Source organism: Diorhabda sublineata, chromosome 10 (genome assembly GCF_026230105.1).
Source record: "Diorhabda sublineata isolate icDioSubl1.1 chromosome 10, icDioSubl1.1, whole genome shotgun sequence".
In the NCBI taxonomy this organism is placed as follows: domain Eukaryota; kingdom Metazoa; phylum Arthropoda; class Insecta; order Coleoptera; family Chrysomelidae; genus Diorhabda; species Diorhabda sublineata.
The window spans coordinates 13,107,289-13,134,345 of record NC_079483.1 but is presented as its reverse complement, the minus strand read 5'-3'; the positions used below and the strand labels follow the sequence as shown (position 1 = coordinate 13,134,345).

General features: G+C 31.6%; 2 protein-coding genes across 3 annotated transcripts in view; both read right to left on the bottom strand.

Moving 5' to 3' along the window:
* The window catches only part of LOC130449352 (alkaline phosphatase-like), a 30,769-nt gene extending 18,572 nt beyond the window's left edge, over positions 1-12,197 (bottom strand). The window contains exons 1-2 of one of the 2 annotated variants that reach the window (XM_056787122.1): positions 11,922-12,197; positions 1,482-1,701 (exon numbers count right to left, since the gene is read on the bottom strand). In XM_056787122.1, the coding sequence (XP_056643100.1) occupies positions 1,482-1,581 (100 nt within the window). In that variant the 5' untranslated portion in view covers positions 1,582-1,701; positions 11,922-12,197. The remainder of the gene's footprint in view (positions 1-1,481; positions 1,702-11,921) is intronic. The other variant, XM_056787123.1, reaches the window with a different exon arrangement.
* A 5,916-nt stretch (positions 12,198-18,113) lies between these two features.
* Positions 18,114-26,565, bottom strand: LOC130449489 (uncharacterized). Its single transcript, XM_056787340.1, has 4 exons — positions 26,431-26,565; positions 23,723-23,759; positions 20,678-20,753; positions 18,114-18,399 (listed from the first exon to the last, which is right to left on the bottom strand). The coding sequence occupies exons 1-4, from the start codon at positions 26,468-26,470 to the stop codon at positions 18,235-18,237; spliced, it is 318 nt and encodes a 105-aa protein (XP_056643318.1). The 5' UTR covers positions 26,471-26,565; the 3' UTR covers positions 18,114-18,234.
* Positions 26,566-27,057: the final 492 nt, after the last annotated feature.

Here is a 27,057-nt window from a genome sequence, read left to right as displayed (position 1 = left end):
GAGAAGTTTTTAACGAAGAGGCAGTTTTCGTCCAAGAGGAGACAGATACCCTTCGAAAAGTGTCTATCCCTGAACGCCAAAAGGGAAAGGTAAACAGAAAACCTTCCAACATAGAATATTATCCCAGATCTCAAATTAATTTTTGAACCGGAACCAGGAGAGGCTATAAAGGAGGGATGAGGAAACGCTCCCTGAAAATTTGGAGCACGGATAGATCTTCACAATAAAGAGCGATGAAGCCAAGACGGCAAGTAATAAAAATATTTTAGACAAAATATACTCTAAGAAATTAAGTCAAAAAAAATAAGATAGACAAATCAAGGAGTTTCTTAATAGAAGTTCCTTAGTGACGAAATCGATCGAGCGTAAGTAAATTGGAGGAATTTTGATTACGTAAGCTTTAAGAAGCGAAAAGTACTTACAGAATAACCCGAATAATAATTAGGGAGAACAGTACTCTTAGACAGATAAAGAAAATGCCGTATTTTATAGAAAGATAATTGTTCATAGTCGATAGAAGAACCACTTGAGGCCTTTGAACAATACAGATATGAAGAGGAAAGGTAAAACAAGAAGAAGGATGGCAGAAGGTGAAAAAAGTGTGACCATATAAATTACCAAAAAATAAGTAGTGGAACCCAACAATAATTGAGACAAGGAAAGAAAACAAAAGAAATAAACATAAATGAAAAAGTTTAGCCAGAGAAAACAAGATACTGAAAAATTGAAAACTTGGAATAGAATCAGAACTTTACTATGCTGATGAGATGTTATTAAAACAATTAGACGTGTGGGTCTGCATGATTTGTAGCAGAGAGTAGAAGTTTTTCACTAAAAGATCGCATCTGCACACCTCGGTTCAATAGTATTTGACTTCAAATTGTATGATTACGCTGCCCCACAAACCTTACTCGCCTGACCTGAACGAAAAATGTTCTCAACAGTGGATATAGCGCTTTGACAAATGTATTTATTGTAATGGAGACTGATTTTAAAGGAAGAACTTTGTCATGTGGAACATTTGAATTCAGTTTGACATAATAGTTTTAAGAATATGGAATTAAAACTGCAGCATATTGATATATAAGATACAACAATTTTAAATTTATATTCGGGATGGAACTAAACATGTACTTGTTTTATAGTTCTTTTTTTTTAGAACCTCATTACTTCAGCAGTATTTCTCATCTTTCCAATTCTTTTCGAATCTGTAATGTAGATATCAAACAATAGCCCTTCTGGACAAATGATTAGGTATGGTTGATTGTACTGGAGTGCAGTTGGACATGGAAATGGAGCAAGAATAAAAAAAACATATCCCGATCTGCCACCAATATCGCAAAGAAAATTCAGATCGCAGATAAATCCACGTTCATGTTGAGTAATGAGGCTAGTTTATTTTATTATCGAGCATTGTATACTGCACAGTTTTTGTATTGTAATGTAACTAGAGAGGAAGAACGGAACGTGGTATTACTCACCCAATACTTTTCCGTGTTGCGCTTGTGTTGGTGCATTTTCACTCCTGTAAATTGTAATTGTCCACAGTAAAATGACCCCCAACCCTTTCAGGGTGACCATAGCTTTTATAGATATATTTTTTGTCACTGAATCACATTTTCACAATATAACTCTTACTTGTTCTCTTTACTAGAATCATCACCCCACATCCTTGATAATCAGCATTGATAAAACGCGTACCTGTAACAAAAATTGTTTATTTGAAAAATGCCTCATCTCCGGAAATACTGTGTCATATCAATATATATAAATCGATATGAGGTTTAAATGGTTTCTAGCTCCTAAAATAAATGGTAAAATTGATCAATTCTTACGTTTTTTAGTCAATTTCAGATTTTACTCGGAACACAAAAGTTTCAACTTCATGTCTTAAAAATGGTTCAATGATAGAACCTATACCAGATTACTCGTATGTCCAGTATTTTGAAACATACTTCGCAGTAACGAACTTATCTAGATCTGTTCAGCGAGTTTGCAATAAGCGGCCGAAAATTCATCATATTATGAAAATAAATTCCTTACAGGAAAGACAACTCGAAAAATAAGAATGAGTCCCTATTTCCCGAATTGAAATGAACAAAATTAATCAAATAAGTGTTGAATACTTAGCGATTTAACAAAAATTATTTATTATTGGATATGGCTTAATTGTTTTTGAACATATTCTCCATTAGATCAATACGTTTTTGTATGCGTTCAAACCAGTTCTAGAAGAATTTTTTCCATTCCTCCAAAACATGTGATTTGAACGTATCAACCGCTTCTTAAGGCGTAGAAGAAAGTTGATCTCGCAATTTTTTTTGATCTGCGAAAATAAGAAGAAATCATTGGATGTCAAACAAGGACTGTACGGCAATTTGATATTTTGACTGTTCAAAAACGTTTTTGTTTGAACTGATCTCTCAGGGCTCGCATTGTCGTGGTGGAGCAAGATTCTTCTTCTAAAATTGATTTCTCTGATTTTTTCGAACATATCTGGTAAACAAATGCTGGTGTACCATTCCATTGACTGTTCTACGTTGCTCTAAATGGAACGGTACCGAAATGTTCGGTTATTCCAAAAAAAATAGGCGACCATTTGCTTAGAAGTGCTTCGTGTGCAAACAAATTTTTTCGATTTGGCTCGTCTGGAAAGACCTATAAAGTCGTTTGTTGTTTAGTTTCGGATTCTTGTCACGATCTTATGGACACCACAGGCGTTTGTTAGGAATAGGTCCTAATTATATGTAAATATTATATTCAGAGGAATTGCATTAAAGCATTAAAAAGGTACACAATTTAACTATAATGAACATTAATGATTATACTAATATAACTATTTAGCTAGTTCCATGATTATAAACGGTTTGTATCAAACGCTGAATCTGTTTTAGAAGTGAACGTAGTTGTTTAGACTATAATTAATGTTACGAATATCAGGATTTCCACAATATATATTAAATAAACTGAAATGCTCCTAAATATGAACACCCCGAAATAAAGTTCACTCTAATTTTATCCTGAGAGTCTCATTCCCTGGTGTTTCATATTTACCCGGATTTTGATACTGCGAAACTTCCAATCACATGCGAATATCGTGTAGAGCTTTAAGGATATTTCATGATATACATCCAAACTTTGTAAGATGTATAATTAAATAATTAAGATACATTCTGATTGAATTTGTGTTAGTATGAGTAACATATGGGAAGCAAAATAATAATCAGTAGTACGTATTTATACAAAATATTATATCTAATTTCTCTCACAATTTATTTCTATATAAAAATTCAATACAGTTATTCAAATACGTTCCACATTTAAAGTTAAATAATTTTCTACTGATGGAATTGATTTGTTGGCAGCCAAACTCCAATTTATTATCCTTTTTAGGTCATAATATTTGTTAATTTGAAAAATTTTTAGTTAATTGTTTTGTGACAACGATAGTTTCTATGATTTCTAGTTGATTGTCTGGAAACTTTTGACACAATATAGGAAATGTGGGAATAAGTATGGGAGTTTGGGACCATTCACGATTCAGTAATCAATACTTTTGCATTGATTTATAGTTGTATCACTTTTTTCCAAGTTTTCTTTTAGTATTTGAGTTTTGGGTGATTAAACAATCTTATTAATAATATATTAGGTCATTGGCTAGAACATTCTAAATTATTCGTAAGCGTTGATGTGCAGTATTGAGAATTTTGACTTGTACCTTTGTGATGTGGAAATAAACTATTCTCGAAATCAGATTTGGGCTATCTTTGACTAAGACCTAGACAACTATATAGTTTATACCCAGGTATACTCAATATATCTATTTTCTGGGAAAGTGACATTGGAAAGTTATTTAAGTCTTTTGATATCGTGGAGGACTAGAATATAAATGGATTGAAAAGTTATCAATATTATGAAAAAATAAAACTGCATTATGAAACTATGAAATACCATAAAATATACACTCAATTATAAAAATTCATAAATCCTTTGATTGGATTCAAATAAAAAAAATAGACGTTTTGTAAATAGTTAACATGCATAGAAACGAGAAAGCTGTCAATGATAAAAAATATGTAAATCTAAGTAGAATTCATAATTCTTTTTTATGAAGTTGCAACTATCAAAAATGAACAAGATGGCAGCTAGTTATTTGAAAACTGAGATGATCGATACATGGTAGTTACAAGTTACAAGGATACCTCAACATTAGCATTACAAAAGATTACATTGACAAGTTATATTCCATTGTATAGATTGATGTCGTTTTAATATTTGAAGTTTATTGAATCGAATTTACTAGCTGAAGGTTACGACGTTTACTGGAGTATTGTGAAGACCGAATAACACAAGAGACAAAATACTTCATTGATAAGGCGATCCAACTTTGTGAATAAGAAATGAGTGCAAAAAGGAGAGGATTATTCCTGTCAGTTTAGAGTTACTTTCCGGCAACTCTGCAAAATCTTAACCTTCTTATTCCGCCAGTGGTGCACTGATTATCGACTAATTTTACCATAAATAAAAAAACAAATAAGTCAAAGTGATAAACTAACGAGATTTAATTTAAAATCGTGTAACATGATTTTGTAATATGTTCATTTTTTCCTTGGCTTATAATAATAATTACCAATTTTTATACTAGCTACAGATACTTTATTTACTTCAGAATGCGGTTCTCCCACCTCCAATGCAGTTTATGTTACAGGACTGGTTGAACTCTCATTGACTTTTAATAAAACAGTTTCCGTAGCTCTGGAGGACATACTTGACTTACTTAGGGTTTTCTTTCATAAGTGGAGGTATTTCAAGAACAGTTGAATCAGACCTGGAAGAAAAAAATGTTATAATTATTACTATAATTGAGTTTAGTAATATTTCTTACCTGGTAGATGTATCATCCAAAATCAAAACACCTTCAAAACTTCTAGGATTGTCAGCCTTTCTAACAAATCTTACTCCATTTGACTTAGTAAACCTAATTTTTTAAGCAAAATGTAATATAAATAACAATAAGCCTTATAGTCCAATACTATAAAGTAATAATTTCAAATTTAATCCCATTTATTGAATGATGACATAAAACACAACTTTTCCACAAACTACACAACCACGAACCATAAATGTTTGATAAATAATTGAAGTATTTAAAAAAAATCACATTTCTATTGCAAAATAGCCAAAATAATTAAAGATACACTATTTCTTGAATTCAACGCCTCTAAAAATGATTTCCTTCATTATTGCGTATCCAGCCACCACCTAGCGTAAAATTGTGGATGGTGTTGTCCACGCTTCTTTTTATCTTAGTATAGAAATCTCATTCGAATAATTCATAAAATGAAATCATTATTTTATAATGAAGAGTTTAATTTAAATATCAACCAATTTGCTATAAATAATTATTTATGCAACAAGTGAGTGAAGTAATACTTTTCTTCACGAGTAAGATGGCAATTCCTACGAGTGAAAAAAAGTTACTTTACTCACGAGTTTTATACAAACATTTTTCTACGTCCGTTTTCGACAAAACATTTATCAATTTTTATTTTGTAATAGTAATAATAAAATAAGAAGTTACATTACTATTGGTACTTAATTGGCAACATTTAACGAGTTCAAAGAAATAACATCGTCTATAGTTGTATTAGTACTTATTGGATTGTTGGTAGGATCCTGAACATTTACAATGTTACTTGAAGTCGAACTAGTTTAAATTTTCACTATGGAGTCCATTTTGTTTTTTATTGAGTCGTCTACGTAACCCTCCGCAACTGTGTTGGATTTCCACCCACCGCGTTTCTTTAGTTGAATTATATCACCACCGGAATCCACTAATAGAGACGCCGAAGAGCATCGAAATTTATGAAAAGATATTGATACCTACAACTTGGGTTTTGCAATTTCCATTTCTATACTACAAAAGAAATGATCTGTTTTGATATTTGTGGATCGTTGGTTTTTATATTTTTTATGAATGTTTAGCAAGTTTAATCTATTGTCAGATATTTCACCAATAACAGTAAATCGACGTTGAACATGAGCTTTTGTATCAGGTACTGTGATAACTAAATAATTTCCGGTATTATTAATATCGTTACATTTCATTTTATTTAATTCCTCCCTTCGCAGAGCTCCTGCAATTCCGAATATTCAAGCAACCTGAAAGATGTTACAAATAGTATCTAAGATTACATTAATTATTTTCACTGCATGCATGAGATAATGATCGTCTGGAGTTTGCAACAGAAACTTATTAATTTCTTCACGGGCAAACGTTTTAGATTTTTTGGGTCTATAGCCAACTGATTTATTTTTCAAATATGCAATGAGTTTCGAGTATTTACTGTTGTCTACGTCGTTATTTACCATTAGAGTGCCTTTTAGTTTTGAATAAGTCGGCCAAAGTGTTAAAAACTTTCACATTTTGGATTTAGTTTCAAAGTAAGCTAGTAACACTCTTTGTTTGAAGCTGTTGATGCCTTTTTTAGTACGCCACTCCATAAAACAATTATATACCTTTAAATACTGTTGTCTGGATTTTTCAGGGAGAAGATTCATAGTCGCTGCAGTAGCCCATTCAACAACATCTTCTGGTGTGCAGTTTAAACTTTCTTCACCATTACTCTCCTTCACTAATAATAATACTACACTTCTTTCAGTTAGACACTAAACGGATTTAATTTAACGAATATAAAGAAATGAAGTGTGATAGTATATCGGAGAAACGAATTGACATAAGAAAGAAAGCGTTTACAGCCCACTATTTTGATAGAACAATTTTATAATTCCGTCAAAATGACATTTTTTGGCACTTTTTTAACGTAATCGCGTGAAAAAATCAACCGCTGCGGTTCTTTTATCACGCTTTTTGACCGATTCGGAAATTTCATTCTTTATAATTGCAAATGAGTGAGAAAAGGTGGTGAAAATTATAATGGATGTAGAAAAAATAAATTAAATCACTTTTTTTATTAGTTTATTGCAAATGATAGTAAATTGCTCCTATTTTTTATTTTCTATCGATAAACTTATACTGTTTGTAAATTTGGCTACAGTGTGGCTAGAAATGTAAACAATTTGGTCTTATGTGTTATTAGGTCTGTGATTGTGAAGAACTTGTCAGTCTGTGCTTAACTATGGATGGTATTTTGCAGTGATAACATAGCATATGAGGTAGGACCGTTGAATACCTGTAGCTTAGTAATGCACTTGCCAAGTGTTTTGCCCATCGGTCATATATGGAACGTGTAATCCGAGTTATCAGAATCATGAATATCCTGAATAATAAACGGTATACATTTTTCTATTGGAAGTGATAGAGTCTGTGCGTATAGTTGGTTGTTTGACGTCAAGAGATGAAAAATTTAGAGCTTGGAGGGTTGCATATAACTATCTTGGATAGACGCTAGCGAAAGATGGTAAAGGATGTTGTCTAATTGATTTGAATTAGCTATGGTACAACTTACGCTGGCCTCTGGTTCGGATGCATCTGTATAAAGAATTTTATTATACGGAGTTATCGCTGTGTGTTTCATGCTAAGAAAATATATTTAGAGATGTATTAGATTTTGATTTGTGCTTTATCCAAGGAGGGTGGGATGAGATAGAAATATTGGCTGCTTCAGATAGGTTGATATAGGTTAACTGATTCAAAAACTATTTTTCAATAAAAAATCGAGGTTTTCTACTTTATAGATATTTTCATGTGGTTTTGTTGATAAATCGTCACGATTTTTTAGGTTTTCAAAACACTTTTTGTCTTGTAGATACCTATTGTACACTAACATTATTTTTTGATTCTCTGCAATACAAAGAACGACAGTTCTTCATCCTCATAGCTGATCAGTCTCTCACGTCGTTTCCTATCAAAATCATTGTTCATATTGCCACTAGTCTTAAAAACTTTCAATATTCTTGTATTTTCTAATCATCCGGTATATTTAGGCAGTATTTTATCAATATGATTGCACTAATTCTTTCAACTTATCGTCAGTTTAGTTCGACAATAAATTGTATATGTATACCCAGTAGTTAATAACAATTACATTTTTGATATATTTCAGATACAAAAAACGTTCAATGCAGTTGTTTCGATGAATATTATCAGTTTTCTTTCACAATATAATTAATTGAGTTAATTATCCATCACCATTACGAAGTTTCTAAAATTTAGAGAAATATATATACTCAAGTTACATTCAATTATTTTTCCTTAAAAGTATTTCTTTTGAAATTAATATATTCTTCTTCTGGGCAGAATTTCTACAATAATTATTATAATCAATGAAGGTTTTCCATTTGCAGTCTATTTTGATATGAAACTTGTTTTTTATGAAGACGACGTGTTGACGCAAAAAATCATAGATTAATTAAAATTATTAATGGATATATCGGAATTCATAAAACATGAATATTAATTTCACTCAAATTTTTTTGTTTTATGAAATTGAAAAAATATTCGCGATAGTTATATGAAGAAAATTCTAGAGCATTCTTAGAAATAAAACATGGAAAGATTATATTTCATAATTCATTTCACTACACAAAATTATTGTAATTTTGTGTTTTTAATTTTTAAACATAATTTTCGAAGACGGAAAATTATATTTCTATCAACTTGGAAGTCTTCATGTTCGGGACGTAACTTTTAAACAGACTGTATGAATGAATTTGCAATGGAATCGCATTAAAATGATGTCTAAAATGTTAATGTTGATATTTCAGCAATTAACATCAATATACAGTGGGTTCAGGGACTCGTTGCTAAAAATTCGGGAATGGATATAATACTGTGACATAGAAAAAAATTTCTCATACAGTCCCTCGTTTCTAAGTTATAAGCTTTAAAAGTTGTGAATTCAGAACTTATATTTAAGTATATTTACTGAATTATACATTCGAACATTATGAATTTCTAATGAATGATTACGTCCATGTTGTATATTTGACTGCATGAATAATTCTATACTACAATCTGAGACCGGGGGCGGCTCATGCCCAATGGTTAACAATCCGTAACTTTTACAGGAAAAACCTGTACAATCGATTTTTCAACAAAAAGGTACTTTTTGTTAAACTTGATAAAATGTATAGTTTGGGAAATATGTAGATTTTAAGATCGATGTACATGTCAAGGAAACCGTTCGCCATAAAGTGACATTATGAAGAAAATTATCATAAATTGTGATTATTCATTGGAAATACTTACAGGAGGTATTAAAACATAAACAAACTGGCATAAAGAAAAGTTTTATTTGATAATTAGTTGAATAACCAACTGAATTTTTCTACATTTCAATTTTCTGATTTTGTAAGTAACACGATGTTCGACAGTATGCAGTTCAATTGGAAAGGTTTGATTGTGACTTAATACATTCTGTAAGTATTTTCAATGGATAATTACAATTTATGGCGAACGGTTTCCTTGGCATGTACAACCAACTAAAAATCGATATTTCTCCTAAACTATAAATTATATCGATTTAGCAAAGAGTTCAATTTTGTTAGAAAATCGATTGCAAAATTCATTGTTGATATTTTTACATTTTATAGGTTGTCCCTGTGAAAGTTACGGATTGTTAACGATGAGCCGCTCCTGGCCTTCAGATAGTAATGTAGAATTATTTATTCCATGAAACACAATACATGGATATACGTGATCAAGTCAAAATATGTTTATCTCAAAAGCAAACAGTACTTTCAATCACACGGTTAGTAAACTGTTCATCAAATGAAATATATAGATGATGAGTATGTTTTTTAATTTTCAGAGTTCAGATCTTTGCTTATTGGACCGTTACATAAGTGATGCTCGATATTTTTTCTGAATAAGGAAATCTAACTACTACTATCAAATCAGAACACATTCCATCTGGAAAAACTCTGGATAATGCCATTCCTATTATCTGTTTACTAGGCGCCTGATATCCATTTGTTTTTCAAATATTTGAAGCTATCAATTTGCCAAACCTATTTTCATATTAGAGTGGATAATTTGTTCGATTTCTTGACTTCTGAAGTAATAATTTTTTTCATGTGAACATTAAAATCTAAGAGTACATAATAAGTATCGGTATCTTCACAAAACGAAGAAAGTACAAACACCGGAGTGTAAGTAGTGTACGTATTGTGGAAACGACACAGATTATGCCGAAAACTCGTTCTCCGTGTATAACCATTGCATTTGTTTAAGAGAGGAGATTGAGGAGACTGTCGGCACCATGAATCCTAATAATATCGTCCAGGTAATGCTGCACAAGGTAGAATGTTGGCAACTGATTGCTACCTATACAGAGAAAATTCTTAGGCAAATGAATGTACACGGCTGCCTGGTATGACGATAACATAACAGAAAAGTAACAAATGGAGCATCATACACGGACAGTCCCACCAAACAGAAGTAATATCACAATAGTCCCTGATGAGACGGAGATGAAAGAAGATAAATAAAAAAAAATCATGTGCGTAAACAACTAAATAAATGATCTATTTGAAGAATATAACTCATTTACGTAGAAGTTTAATACACAGTGCCTAATATGGCACCCTGCGTATGTGGTACTAAGTTCCCTACCGTTAAATTCATCAATTGTAAGGACTTATTGTATATTTGAGATATAACTAGAAAAAATCCTGCAGTTTTCTAGCGTTTATGATAGATTTACTTTGTTGAATCCATCGAATGCTTTAGATAGATATGAAAATAAGTAGATGAGAATATTCCATTTCTGTTTTGGGAATCAACAATTTTGATTGTTGTGATTAATAAACAATTCAACCACATCAGAGTATATTTTCTCCAAAATGTTCAATAATGAACATACCTCATAACACTTTCGTTTTTTGTCTTATTTTGTGTAATGTCTGTATAATTTGTAATACTATATGGTTGCGAGTAAAGCAGATCCAAGGAGGAATTTAGTCTGATGGTACTAAAGCAAATTTATTTGGAGTACTAACCCAATCTGTTGTAATCGTATTATGATCTGAATCAAGTATGTTTTTGTTGATATTAATAAAAAATACAAAGTCCTACTATTTATTCTGCTATTCTTTAAAAAGAGTATGGACTACTGACGAAATTTCTTCTTGAAAAATTATAACTTTGCGTGAAATCGATCCATAATATGTTGAAAGTATTATTTGGGTGGTATATATTTGGAAAATCATTTTCCGATATAAAATAAAGTGAATTCTCAAACGTTCGTCACAAGCACATTGGGAAAATTGAAGAATATAACTGTCAAATGAGGAAGTTTTGAAGTAGAAATCACATATTCACGTTTCAAAATATCAAATTTCAGATATTTTTATGTCCAGCAAAATATTTTCTCCGATCGTTGGTCCAATAACAAAATTGAATAGGATCTAAGAAGACGGTATTATTCAGCTCTGCTCTTTGAATAAAAATTGGAGAATATAACACAGATACTTTTTGATAATATTTCAATCTACATACTCGTGGTATCATAATACTTCTTTTTTAGTACCAGATAAATTTTTTCCCTTGAAATATTACAGAACACGACAAATATAAAATTATAGAATCCGTTATATAACTTATATATGAAATGAGTATTTAAAGTTTATCTAGATGAAATTATAACAACTTTGTGAACAACGACTACAATCGACAAAACTTTTGTATAAATGGTTTATTCATAATTCGATAAAGGAAAAAATCGAATTTGGATGTATGAAGTTTTTCGAGTTTTGTTATATTTTTTAATATCGAGTGAAATCAGTTTTAGTTAATCATTTTTATGGTAAATTATTGTGAATTTCATTGAAAAAATAGGAATACACGACATATTCAATGAGTAGACTATCAAAACATACAACAACAACAAATATAAAACAAAACTAACTTCCGATTAAGACATGCAAATAAGTTCCGTATTAACAATTCCTCAACGTACCATTCATATATATAACATTGGTTTTCAATGAAACACTCACAATATCCCAGAATGAACATACTTTTAATGATTATACAATTTCATTAAGCGTATCCCATGTAGTGACTTCATTTTAGAAAGGATGGCAAATTCACTTAACTCCGGCTCCTGAATTATATCGGACTTCTTCCACCTAACATTTTAATAACGTGTTTTTTTTTTTTTTAATTATTACGCACAGTACAAACGATCACCGGGTTTAACGTCACGACGCTACTGATGCCTCCGAGATTGTACGCGGAGAACGGAAATGGTAGGCGCACGCGTTTTCCCAAAAGTTCAAAACGAACTAGGAGCTTGTGAGTATCATAAACCCTGTATTTTGTTGTGCAGGATTTCGTTGCATGTATGTTCAAATCTAGAAGTTTCTGCTTCCATTATATTTGAATGCTAACTTTTTCAATTAAAGAGAATATTTCTATCAGTAAATTATCTTCTATCTGAGTTTAATCGTTGTTGATATATTTTATCAAATATTCATTAGCATGTAAAGGTGATTGATTTGAAATGTATCAATCTAAAACCTGAGAGATATCAGTTGTAGGGTTTTGAGCTCCGAATTCTACTCTATCAAAACAAAATACTAACAATTGAGTGTAGATGAGTACATATAGTCTATGCGTAGAATACCGATAATTTTTGTTGTAGTAGAAACCTGAAACGTGGAACCTGACAAATTTTAAATGTATTTATTTGTAGAAAGTTTAATACTAAAGATCTGCAAACCAAATTTGTTCAGAATGGATTAAGAGCTTTATAACATTATTGGTTTATTCTCTTATAACTTGATATTGCTGAATTGTCTATATTCCCATAGATTATTATATATAAGTTCCATAATTGTTTTAAAGCTTAGCTGCTGCGCCAATAATTAATGGGTCCGATTTTTAGTTTATTCACATTGTTTCATGTACAAGTTAGCTGGCCAGTTGGATCAAAGCTAGTGGTGATAGTGTTAGTATCCACGGTGTTTTCGGGGATTATAGATATTTAAATAATCACATTTAATTTCGCAGATTTCATTCTTTTGGTAAAACTCCAAGGAGTAAGCAGGCTGAAGCCACTTCTTAACTAATAACCACCCTAGGGTACGGAATCTTGCTGATGCGGAAGGGGACAATGAATCGTATCGTACTCTCTTGGTACATTAGCACAATACGTTTATAGATTTGACGGTAGGTAGTACTAGTTACTATGTCCAGTCAATCACAAAATAGCGTTGATATTTGACATAATGTAGTGAATGCGTAGTTGACCTGGGGCGGATATCTACCAACCACAACTTGCTAATTTCATTGTAGCACGTGCTCAGTTGGAAAGAAGCGTTTTCGTTTTATTCACGTACAGAGTTATTTTCATACCTGAAATGGGTGTGTAAAAGTGTTTCTGCGAAATTGTAGTCGGACAACTAAACCGTAAAGCTATAAATATTCACTAACTATATTATCTATATTACATATATAAGAAGAAAGTGTTAGTTTACTATGTTGGGTTATACTTGTTTTAAATTTGCTCTTTTTTCTTTATTTTTGTCAAAAATACATAAACACTATTCATAGACTACGCAGTTGTTGGAGACTCCGAATATGGAGAGTAGAGGTGAGGAGAACCATCTTTGTGCTACAGAAAGTGTCCGTAAAATTCTTCACGTTAGGGAGACGCTACTATCGTATGAGTGTAAATTTTAAATAAAGCGCTAGAAATTTAAAAATAAGTACAGAGAAAGAAAGAAGTAAAAATTGACACTTTCTTTCTTACAAATTCACAATAATTAATTAACATTCAGCTTTATCTCACAGTAGTTTCTCCAGGTTGTATTTACAAAATTATTTTGTACTACGTGAATAGTTTAGATTTTGTATACCAATATTTAATCAACGATTCTAGTAATTTGAAATATAGAATTTTCTAACACTGCATACTTCACTCTATCTTAAATAACTAAGTTCATATGATATCTCGTCCGACAGGAGCGCCATTCTGGTCAAATTTTGAATTATAATTTACCATCTACAAGCCAAGCCCCCATATGAGATGGTCCTCCTCACCTCTACCCTCCATAACTTCTCCGATAACTTTTGGTATCCACCCCCAACATCACTTCAATAATACGTTCAAACACCAAAAAATATTAAAGGTACTTATAATAGGTGTACTTACAAGATTTTTGTAATAAGGGTCTATATAACTAGCTTTAATAATATTTGTAGACATTCTTGCCCTATTAGAGTATATGGACAAAGAAAACAGCTCTTAAAGGATTAAGCTAAGTTTAATATAAGCCTTTAAATATCAACACATGTAACTGTTGAGTGGGGAACATACTGAATTTTTCATTTTTTTTGTGATACATTGTACTTGTACACATTGTACACTCAATTTCTCAAACTGTTGATGAAGTACTACACCTTCTAGTGTTTATCAAAAGGTAAAACAAGTAACAATGATTAATTTCTGTTTTGTGGTTACCACAATATAGTTGAAGCGTAGACGGGCTTGTTAAATATTATAATAGATATAGTTTAAGTCAATTATGTAAAAATAACATTTGTTTTTAAAGGTGTAACAAACACTCAAGTAAGTACAAAAAACCGGTATTGTGATAGTTTTATGATGATTATATATTTATCTAGGACACTGTCGCCTCCGTGGACACCTATAGACGGTAGATTAGAAAACAAGGCGTGCAGATTTTGATGCACAGATTACGAAACCACTTTCTCTCAAAGTGTGAGACACTACGGAACTCCAGAGCATTATACCTGGGAGCGTATGAAATAGAAGACGGAGATATTTGGCAGCTACAGCCATCCTACATACTAAGAGGAGTTGATTAATAGATCCCCAGTATCAAAGCAATAAAGGGGAAAAAATATATCCTTTGTGTCGCGGTATATATGATACTCTAATGTATATGTACTCTAGTGCTCGGCAAACATATTAGTCAAAGCGACAACAATTTAAAAAAAGTCGTAGCCAAATCTGCTTATTTAGTTAACTTCATCATACTGAATGGAAGTAATATATATTAATCAAAAAAATGTGCTTGTATCCCCTGGCAAGTTAAGTCAGGTTGTTTTTAATGGTACGATTCCAAGTTTTCATCAATAAGATGACTTCTCCGTTCACTCTTCCATGCTTGAAAAAGGTTGTTTGCATATATATATATATATATATATATATATATATATATATATATATATATATAAAACAAAAAAGGGAAAGAACGCAAACGTGAGCTTTTTCAGCTGACCGTAAGAGTCACGAATACTATTTCAAGCGTTGAAAATGATCATGTCTTTCTTCTCCAGTTCGTTCCAAACAAAGCACTGATGTTGTGAACCAAGATCACATTTTTTCTTCTAATATTTCCAATTCAACACGAAAACGTTCGTTGTATTTCAAAACTACCAATGTTAATTTCAAAAGTAGAAAATTTCAACTCGGTTATTCTAGCATTTAGAAGATTTTTGACAAATACTAAAGTTGCTCTGCTGTTTTCAAATTCCTGAAACCTCCTGAGAAAAGCTTTCCTCGTATTCAAAATTATTGTTTTAAAATGGTGTTTATCATTAGAGAAATTATTTTCATGGGGATGCTCCAGCAGGGTCGAATACAATGTTTTCATTTCAAAATCCTAGCAAAGTGACTAATTTGTTACTTTTTCTAGCATCGAAAAAATTAAGTTTCCTTCTCATAGCTATCTTTTAAGAAATAATTACACATGTTCTGGATTCATAGAATAATTTTAATTTATCAAAATCCGATGTAATTTTGTTCTGAGTGAGTAGACCACTACTCTAATATATATACGTACGTACATGGATTTATCTTTATGTTTATTTTGTATTTTTTCGAATTCATGGAAAAACTGTTGTTTGTTTCATTTTTTTTGTTTAATTTCAGAAGCCCCGTTCTTACCATACTTAAAAAAATATTTAAGACCAACTTTCGTCCAGTTATTTTTCGAAACAATTCAATGGAGTTGTATCAACGATCCAAAAGACGCTCTTTGACGTTGTCATCAGTTAGGGTCTCAAGCCCGAAAGAGGATCTGAGACCCTGAGAGAGTGATCTGATGAGAAATAATAACGTCGATACTAGTCAGTAGTCAGTTGACAAAAAGGTTGATTTACGTCACGCTCTTCAGAGGGGTTGTAATTCAATATTTGTCGAGGCTTTAGCCAGGAAAGTAGTTGTTTTCCCTTTGAAGAGCGGCTGTATACATTTCCGAAATATTGATTTTCGAAATTATCCTCGAATAGTAAAAATCCTTTATTTTGATACATTTTTCACACTTCATAAAGTTCTTTAATTTCTTATTTCCTATACTTTTTGATATATTAATGCTTCCAAATGTTCTTGATTTTAGGTCTCTTCGTTTTAAAACTAGTTTTTTTTTAATAATTTTTGAGAGATTGATAAAGACTATCGCGTTCTATCGTCGACGAAGCTATATATCGGGTCTGCAGTTTAGTAGAGTGGATCGTTGATTTACAAGAGCAAGCAAATAGGTGAAAAAATACATTCTTGTGGAACCAACGTTGACCACAAACTCTCTGAGATGTCTCCATCGATAGTAACCTGGCCTTTTTCCAAAATGAATTAGCTACAGCAATTGACAGTTTGTGACATTTTCGATGACAACATTTTAAAATTTCCTGTCAGCAAATCAAATTTGGCACAATGAATAAAATTCTCGTACTTCTTATATATTTTCTACTTGTGAGACATCGCTGCAATGCAGCATCACTACCTTGCAGTGAAATGAATGATACTGAACATAATGAAGATAATACAAACCCTGGGAATACATCTATATGTATTTGTGAACCTAAAATAACGGAATGTCCAATGGAAATTCCTGAGAGATGTAATGATTTAGAAACATACGCAAATTGTCCAGGTTTCGATATTATGCCTCCCCTACATGAAGCAATTTATAGCTCAATTTCGCAACAAGTACAACCTGAGATTCAATGCAGTAAATGTAACTTAAGACTGAATTCTATTAATACTGCCGTATTATTGGAGTGTTTTCAATGTTATGATATACCTCGTCATAAACCGCCAACAAAAAATAAGAAATGAAATCAAATTCGTCAATCCAATTTCAAATATTCAGTGCCCATTTAGTTTTAACGATTATAAGGAATTAACGATCCTTATAAACTGTAAATACATGTACATATATATTGACCTATATTATAGTAAACTCGTAGTTTCACTAGAAAAGGTTTCCAAGAATTGAAATTAGTGGCAGACAACAAGTGTTCCTTTGCACTAACGGGAGTACGTCGATTTTAAGGAATTTCATACACTCCATGGAGTTCATTGGATATTTTGTCTTTGACAGATTATGTTATGTTATGATGATTAGTTGGTAAAGGTTTTGATTGGGTTCGAAGATTGTGCGAATACTGTGAGGTTCAAGGATTCTGCAAATTCGGCCAGTCACACCTTTAATATAAGGAAGTGATACCTGCAATTGATTCTCTAAGCCAGTAGATGTGGGTAGGGGAGCTGGAGATGAAAATTTGTGGATGTTCCTAGACATTTTGGATTTTTTTGTCCATTTTCAACAAATGTTTGTTCAAAAAAATTGATCTTAGATGGTCGACTGGATTCGTCAATCAACGAGATGGATCGTTGTTTCAAGTGTGGGTGTGTCAATGAAAGAGTTAAGTTAGGCCGGATGATATTCTCTCTTATACATATATGAACATAACCCTGAAGTCTCTGAATGTAGTCAATTAGAAACTCTTCATGTTTAACTAAACACTCTTCTTAACAAACCCGGATTCACTCTACATATGTAGAATTAGAATTAAATAGAATTTTAAAGCTCATTCTCTCATTCAAAATGTTGAGATAGATCTGAACATTCAGAATGCACCCTTTGAAATTCCTGGAATTATATAGAATAACACCACTGATGTACTTTAAATTAGATTATATCTTCTGCTCGGGATACCATGTTTGACAAAAAGAATTATTCTTTCTGTTATTGCTAGTACTAGATCTAGTAAACCCCTTGATAGTGATTGGAAAAACTATTATGCCGATCTAAGTTACTTCCTCGTTTACGATATTCATATATTTTGCAATTTTTGTGAATCTATTTACATTTTGTCAAATGACAAAAGACACATATCAGTATAGTTTCCATTTATTATGTAAAATATACAAATTTTCGCAAACTATTCTATAAAATCCAATATAATAATAAATTTTTCCTTCTACATTTTTATTCTCTGAAATCTAACAAAGATAATCAGGCACTACAAATTCTTGTTATATAACAAATTGGTGATAGTTCATCACCGTTTTGAACGAAGTGTGCTGCAAGTTGAATAATATTATCCAAAATTTCGACACATTTTTTCTCTGTTTCAATGGAACTTGAATAGCATAAAGGTTTGAGAAAGTCTTCTAGTTCCTGAAAATAATTTCTTCAATGAAATGAATATATAATGACTTTTATTGATGTATAATGCATAATAACGACATGATATCACTTTAAATGGTTACCAACTTTTTATTTTTTATTATTTTTTGTTGCTCAATTTTGACAAAACGTATATTTAGTAGCACGTTTTAAAAATACTTGAACCCACGTCGTTTTAGTTTAAACGCGTCGTCTAATATTGGGCTCGTTATGTTCCCCATTATTTTCCGTAGCACTCTCCTCTTCCACAATTATATTTGATCAACACCCATTTGTGTTGGTAAACATTACTTACACCCATACAATCGTTTCTTTGCTGCTTCGGATATTCCTTTGACTTTCAAAATGATATTTAGTGACCTAATTGTTTTACAACTCTTTGCTATCCATTTTCCGTCGTTTTGTCTTTGATCGGTATTCGTGATCAACTCTCCTATATAGTCGAAGGACTCTTTTTCTGCCCCGAAATAACTGTTTTCCCTCCGATTCTTCCTTTGTCGTTACACTTCCATAATTTATTAGTGTCTCCCTACAGCCTGAGCCCGATCCTTCTTGAATTCTCGTCCAATCGACTGTATACTTTTTCTAGTTTCCGTTAAAATATCTTCTGCATTAAATTATGTCTTTCCGTCAGCTGCATAATTTCCTTCGATTTCAATATTTTCCATCTGTCATTCCTTTATATATTTGTAATGTTTCATTTCATGAATTGTTAAATTCTATAGAATATCTTCCATTTCCTCTATATCTGCTGTTTCTCTTTCCTTAGATGTGTACTGGTTCTTGATCAAGAGTATAGAATTGAGGAAAATCGTTATTTTGCATAAAATGTTAGTTTGAACCTTTAAAAATGTATCTGTTAATTTTTGAAAATGACGCTTTGGAGCGCCGTTGCGTCGCAGGCTTACGTGAGCGGACGGCTTCGTCTATCTGCTTTTATAATTCCTTGGCCTTTCGGGTGAGCAGATGTTTTATTTCTATGGAGAGAATGCAGTTTTCTAGATATTTCGAAGTACGTTAGTGCAAATAAGAGTTTTAACGCAACCGTGTGGAATTCGGCATCTTCATTCCGAAAGAAATATAGAAATTGCGACCTTTATAGCAGCGGCTTTATTTATTGAAGGGTACGCATCAATTTTAAAAATGAAATCATTATTGGCCAAGAATGGAAGAATTACGCCCACAAGTACGATGACATTTGGGTGAAACGGTAGAATCGGCGAAGCTGATCGTCTTTAAAAAATATCCAGGAAATCGAAGAGGTAACAGACACAAATGAGTTCCTCGAAAGGACAGGAGTCTTATATGATGCTGGAACTGGAAACTAAGCAGTAAGATAATAAAATCCTTGAATTTTAATGTGCCAAAACTATAAACGCTTTTTATTAAATCAACATTTTTGAAATCGACGGGCAGCATAGTCCAAAAAGTTATTTATTGATTCTTTTGAATTCTACAAACAGCTTCTCAAAATAGTATAGAAATGATAGTTCCTATCTTATTTTTGAAAAAAATTTTTCAATTATTTTTTCAAAGGAAATATAGTGAAAATCGAAATTTTTCTATAAACTGTTTCATTTCCTGATTTTTTTCTTTTCCATCTTTAAACAGGTTCATATAGAAATTAGAATATTATTTATTATAAAAATTTTGTATTTTCCGGTTCCAGTTAAAATTACGGACTCCAGACTGTCTGCCGAACGAGGCCTCACGCTTCGCAGCACCCTATAAACCGACCATTTTTTTAGATTAAAAAAAATAAAAATTTTATGTTAGAATTAAAGGTGTGAATAAATCACTTATTGGATTACAAAAAGATTGAATAATTTATTTATAAAAAAAAATTCATAAAAACCGAGAAAAATTCATTGCTCTACTTGAATCTGTCTTTTCTCTTCTATATTTGTAACCCGAAAATAATTTAACGACTTTGAGCAAACATGAAAGCGCTGAGAGTATTACAAGTTAAATAAGATAATGGGTACTCTTGAAGGTCTTGAAGTGGAGTGGAAAGTATTTGTGTCTATTGCGTTGTGGATTGTTTTGTAGTCGAGTTTGTATAGTTAAGAGTCGTAAGAAATATTATTTAATTCAAGAAAGTCGGATGTATGAATAGAAATTGGATCAGCTATAATTTTTGTAATGTATCCAATTGATGATCTCTTTCAGAGTAAGCCTAGCATTCCTATATACATATTAACTAATATCAAGTTTTCTGACACAAAACATTCTTATTACAATCAGCCATTCAGCCCAATAAAAAACTTACTGTTGTGTAGTTCTTTCTTAATAAGTCTGTCAAAGTGTTCGTGATCAGCAGGCATATTATACATGAGTCTTCCCTTCTGTAACCAATGAAATGAAAAAGAAACAAGATTAGTTTGCTATTTTATGATTTGATGATTCGTTTTAGAAAGTTATTTTTCCTTTTGTATTCTAATTCTAAGGATGAGAAGCTCTAGTAATTATATAAGCAATATTGACTAAGCGTTACAAGGCGAGTGAATAAAAGAGAAAAGAAGAGAACTGCGGAAGAAGAAAAATATTCCAGTCCCAATATCTTCTGCGGAATGTCCTAAATTTGATCATAAACAAGATCAAAGTAGTGAAAAAGAGTGGTTTGTATGTGATTTGAATGTGACTGAATAGTTTTGTTACAAATTTCCAGATCGTTCTGTCGCAAGAGGTGCAGTGGTTCCAATACATTTGGGTGATGTTATGTAGCGAAAAACAAATTTAAAAGTGTTATGAAACAATAATTATGACTTTGGGTTTATTCAACGTTCCTTTAGACAAACAGGCGAGTCCTTAAAGTTTCGACGAACTTCATGGATCACTGATGATTTTAGTTGAATAAAATCAACATCAAGTTGGGAGAAAATGGATTTTCTATTCCCTTTCGTGTTAAGAGTTAATAGAGGTCTTCGATATCTGCGTGTTTTTGTTGAAAAACAAATTTTTTCCTTCATATTACATCACGGAAGACGATTTACACATTTGCTTACCAGGAAAGGTACTTTCATACTGTTTTACGTACCGTGAACTTTCTACTTGCCTAATCATTCTAGATTTTATCTCTTAATCTAGCCATGTGCTTGGTTTTGATGATCTCTTCTACGTTGTGATGGATGGAAAGAATTAAATTTTGTACGGTGTAGTTATGTCTGTGTCTATGTTTTTATGTTTCGCTACCAAATCTATTCACTTAGAGATAGTCTTTGTTCTTTCTAGTGAAACTTATCTATATTGAAAATTATCTCATTAAACTAATCGGTAGAAATTAAAAAAAAAGTGATTTTTCAATTTTTTATTAGTTATAGCCTGGCCAGGATTTTTCCAGGCCACCCATTTTTTTATAATTTCTAACACACTATAGTACTTATAAAATTATTTTCATCCATTAACCAGATGAGTGAAGGTCGACTTTACTAGTACAAAGGGGACACTTGGTCAAACTTTGTCGGATACCTATTTAAAGTTGTAAATTTTTCTATTTTTTATATATTTCGTGGTGTAATAGGGATATTTTAAACTTATTTTAAGATGCTGTGAAAGTTTGAGTCTAATTGTCCCTTTTTAAGTAATATTTTGGCGGAGAAGTAAAACAACAAAGTCTAGTATTTGCAATTTATTGTGAAATATTGAAATTTCTACCTTCGAATGAGTAGGAACATTATTAAGAAAGAATTACGCTGATAGGATTCTCATCCCTATTTAGATTCACGGGTATTAATTTTTCCCGCTTTTCTTTGAAGAACGCTCTTTCAAGTTTTTGTCAAATGAATGTTCTGAGGTGAGTAAATCTCTATTTCTTACTGGTACCGTTTGACAAATGTTATTTGACAGTTATAATAGAGAAACAGTAGTGTTTATAGTTATGCAGTGAACTAATTGACAATAATACATCATATCAATAACTTACCAATGATAATTGTATTTCTGTTAAATTCTATTGTTCACCAAAAATTGAAGAACCTACATTATCAGCTAGATCCATTGTAGCATCAATAAATCCTCATCACCATTAAGAGTTATTTGGCGAATTAGTATCGAGTGGAGATGATAATACTATAGAATTTCAGAATGTGAAAAGTAAAATTCTAACAGTCTCTATGCCTCCACATCCAGAGGAAATGGTAAAGATCGTCAAACAAGTCATTTATAATATATCAGAATATAGTTATAGAATCATAAAACCTAAAAACGCTCTTCAATATTCAGAGTTGACTACCGATAATTGGGTTTAGATAGCTCGAGCGGAAGTTGATGAATTTTTCAGAAAAAATACAGGGAAAATTAAATAAAACGGAAAAAATAATGAGGAACATACAATCTATTCAAACAAAGAAATGATAGAAGCAAAATAAAAAGTAAATCTATAAAAATAAACGTGGTAATCAAACAAACTATACCATTCCAAACCGGAACCAAAGTAAAATTGTAAAGAATATGGAAGATATGACTAGAGATATAGCAAGGATGAGAGATGAGTCGAATAACCAGGAAGTAAGTTTACTTTAGTTCATCTCAGAAATTCAGAATGTCAAAGTATAAAATTTTCTCGTAAAATAGATAGTAACATTCATTAAATTGCCATTATTTGAAAACTTAGTAATTATGAATAGGAAATGGTGCGAGTTTCATCTATTTAGAAAAAAAACTGTCATTCGTCGGTATATACCGGCTGATTCTTTCCCTTGTACTCAACGTAAGAGAGCTAGTCTCTATTTCCAAGTATATCGTTATATAAATTCCTTACATCAAAATGAAAAACACATTAAATTGACGAAATTGATTTAGGATAAAACTGTATCTAATGGTTGTGATAGAAATATAGTACAAATGATGATTAATCACCACAGATTCAAGAAATCGTTTGACCCTCCGAAATCAAAATGAAAAACGGTAGTAATTTATTCTAAAACGTTTCGAGCATCTTGAATAAGATTCTGATTGATCCATGTTGGAATATTTGGTTTAGAAAACGAATGCGATTGTTCTTTTCTCTAATTAAATTCTTTTTAGAGGGATTCTGATCAACATTTACTGGGTTTGCACATTTTACTTCAAGCCAATTCAAAAATACAAAGCAGTGATGTTTAAAAGTGGAAAAAAATATCACACTCCAGAGTAAACAATCGTGAACAACAAAGTTGGAATGGAGGTCAGCAATGTTCAACGTAAAACTGATTTCAACTGATAAAACGATATGTCGACTGCGGCTATCCACATGGAGATGACGCGCTTAATTTTGTTTATGTCTTGTTTATCTCCGGAAATAACTACAATTCAGATTGACATATAATATACTTACACACTTTTTGTCTGTAGCTGAATTTCTTTGGATATAGCTAAAAACAGAATACATCATTATAACAACATAAATATCACGCTTACGTCTAGCTTAAATCTACACATTCAGTTACAGATTTAATAGAGATAGATAATAAAACTATTAATTACATTTGACTTAGTTTGACTGAATTGTATCTAGACAATACTACAATTATGAAAATTTCTTTCTGCAACAAAAAGTAGTTTGTTATATTGTGTCGCAAAAGTTTTTATCACAATCTGTTTTACAAAAAATGCTTTGGAATCATTAGAAAATTCTACAGTCTCCATTGGCTTCATAGAAAATTATCGAAACAGAGGTTTGGGACTCCAATTGCAAATCTTTATTCATGCTCAAAAAACTATTGAAAGGTAGAGTTTCCAACTAAATACGGTAACTAAAAAATGTTTGAGAGCAACCATCTCTTATTTGTTCGATAGTAGTAAGTGATCAAATCATTGAAAAAAAGGAGACAAACGATAAAAAATGGAGAAATTGATGAAGAATCGAAAAAGTGAAGTACTAGAAAGAAAAAACGAACATCGATCTCAGAATATGTCTATAATGTTGAAATAATATCTAATTAAGAATATGGAATTGAAGACTTTTTATTTTCGTTCTCGAAAACAGATATTCCCCAGTGCAAATTCATGATAAATCATGTACCAGATATTGCATGAAATATAAGTAATCCACAAGAAATTATTTCAATACCTTGTAAGAGAAAAGGCTATTTTCATATATTTACATATATGAATCTCTATAATTTGATTAGTATAAACCATTATAATGAGCCTTTTTAGTTAAACATTGGCCTTATTCTTCTATCGTACTTGTAAGAAAACATTTCTACAATTATTACATGAAAAAACTTTCGATTTAATCCTCTTTGTTGATTCCTATGACGCTCACTGCGGTGTCGATTGTGCAGTTACTCCAAATCTCGATATGCAAGATTCCTTCCGGTCACTTTCGACGTGTATATACCATTCTCAAGGCTTCCAGATATATCTCCGTCCTCCAGTAACGTCCTGCCATATGTACTGATTCTCATTCGTCCATTGATATGTTTCGTAATCGATGGAGCAACAATATAACAGTACTTCATAACAACATATATCTACTTCAAATGCCTATTTGTTGGTTAAATTGTACTAAATTTACATTTATGATACCATTAAAATCTTTTTGCCGATTTAAAAATAATTATTTGTATGCCTAGAACTGAAAGTGCTACTTTCTTGGACGAGTCTGAAAATTGCTTTCTTCGGTGAGATCAGGTGGCGTGGCGTGGCGCAAAAGTGAAGTTGTTAACTGTCAACGTTGAAGTGACTAGAGTCACATTTGAGGAAATTGAAGTTGTCTACTCCATATGTGATTTGCACATTATTTCTACACGCAAAAAGTTTTGTAAATATTATTCTTTTTTTTTTCTATCCCATAAAATTATTTGTGAAATATTTGTTTTCAAAAGTGACCACATTTACGGGGATGATACCGTAAGATAGCGACTGTCATTTACTGTGACAACTCCAGAAGTTATTGATAAAATTCGTGTCCCCATAGATCTGTCGTCGAATGAAAGAAAATAGAGTAATCAACGATATAGATAATACAATCGAATGCGAACTACCTGAAGTGTGGCTGCCACGATGGCTCAATGCTAATAACAACAAACTTTGAGATATCTTGAAGTCTTTTCCAAACATACAAGAAACTAGGTGGAGTTTGGGTTCACCATTGGATCCCAGAAATAAAAATTTTGTGGAAACAATATGCTTTATTTGAGAAACAATACTTTTTGAGTCTATAAAATCATGGGCTGTTCTTTGGAATACCCAAGGATTAATTTATTAAAAGGATGACAAACAGCTGGCAATATTATACTGGTTTGCTGTTAGTTTTGTTTCTTCATGGCAATGCGCTTGATTATTCGTCCGCTATTTTTGTAGAGAAATCAGCCAACCTGTATCACGATTTATTGCCTTATCTGCCTTATTCACTTGATTTGGCTTCCTCCGATTACTTTCTGTCGCTAAACTTGAAAAATAGCTTGGTTGAAAGCAATTGAAGCTGTTATGGCAGAAACAAATGCGTATTTTTCAGAACGTAGTGAGATACTTCATAGATGGTTTGAATAAATTGAAAACTCGCTGTACTCTGTGAATAGAATTGAAAAATATAAATCTGGAAATAAATTATTTTTTCACAGTAAAGTATCTTTTTTATTATTTCATTATTATGAGTGTTTAGTATACTTTGTACTACGATTAAAATCCGCCGAGGAAATATATTTTCAAGTGTACGAATTTTCTGTTTGGTATGTTTGGAACCGAAATCAGTTTCGTGAAGAGTGTATCACAGACTGTCATTTTAAGTCATTAATGCATTAATATTGAAAGGTTACTATAACAACAACTAGAATTTTTTGAAAAATTTTCTAGTCGCGTGACCTAACTGCAAAACTATTAAGTGATAGTTTCCCTTGCTGATGGTATAAAATGTTCGTACCGAAACTCTTATCGGTTTCGAATGTTTTATGAGAACTTCCCTATGCCAGGTTTCGGCAAATGTACAAAAAATAGCACTCGGCAATAATTCAAGCTCTAGGTAGCCTTATGAACCAATTGACTTTATAATGAGTATGATATGGCTATTATTCTTAAATATACTAAATATTTTCTTACCGAAATATCCTAACAATGCTATGATCAATAAGGTTCTCATGTTCTATTTCAATAATTATTAGTCGGAATATCAATAAAGAATAGTATTGGCATTGAAACAATAAGTTCTATCGATAAAATAACACAAAATAATATGAAGTATTTTTTCTTTATTCATATCTAATTTCAAATAATCATGATTGATAACCCAATTAGACTACTTGTAGAGGTGAAGTTCGTTGATTGGAACGTAATGTTAATTATACGAGGTTGGTTATTTGAAAATTTCAATGAAAAAATCAGTATTTAAGTAGATGCCACCTTCAGCACGGAAGAGAGGAATTCAAACTATTTTATATAATTGGTAAAATTCCAGACCAACGGTTGAAGCTAATTATATTTCTTCTTGTGTGTATGTGTGCATGTAATTTATTTCTCACAATACCAAACTAAGCAATATCTCATATCAAAGTTATACATAGTTTCTATGGAAATTAACTTACACCGATAATTAGTCGTTTGCTTATGAGTAATGAATGTTACACATAGTATTTCAAAAACTTCTGAGATTCGATATTTCCTTTTAAGGAAACTGAAGCTTCAGTTACAGCAAAGCTCAATGACAAGGATTTCAACTTCCAAAGAAAT

What these genes read in the sequence shown, in the direction of transcription:
- LOC130449489 (XM_056787340.1), bottom strand. Translation starts at nt 26,470, where the DNA reads ATGAGAACCTTATTGATCATAGCATTGTTAGGATATTTCG. An exon ending in AGCATTGTTAGGATATTTCG is followed by an intron (nt 23,760 to 26,430) that starts GTAAGAAAATAT and finishes TTCTGTTTTTAG; the next exon opens with CTATATCCAAAGAAATTCAG. An exon ending in TAAGAAAGAACTACACAACA is followed by an intron (nt 18,400 to 20,677) that starts GTAAGTTTTTTA and finishes AATTATTTTCAG; the next exon opens with GAACTAGAAGACTTTCTCAA.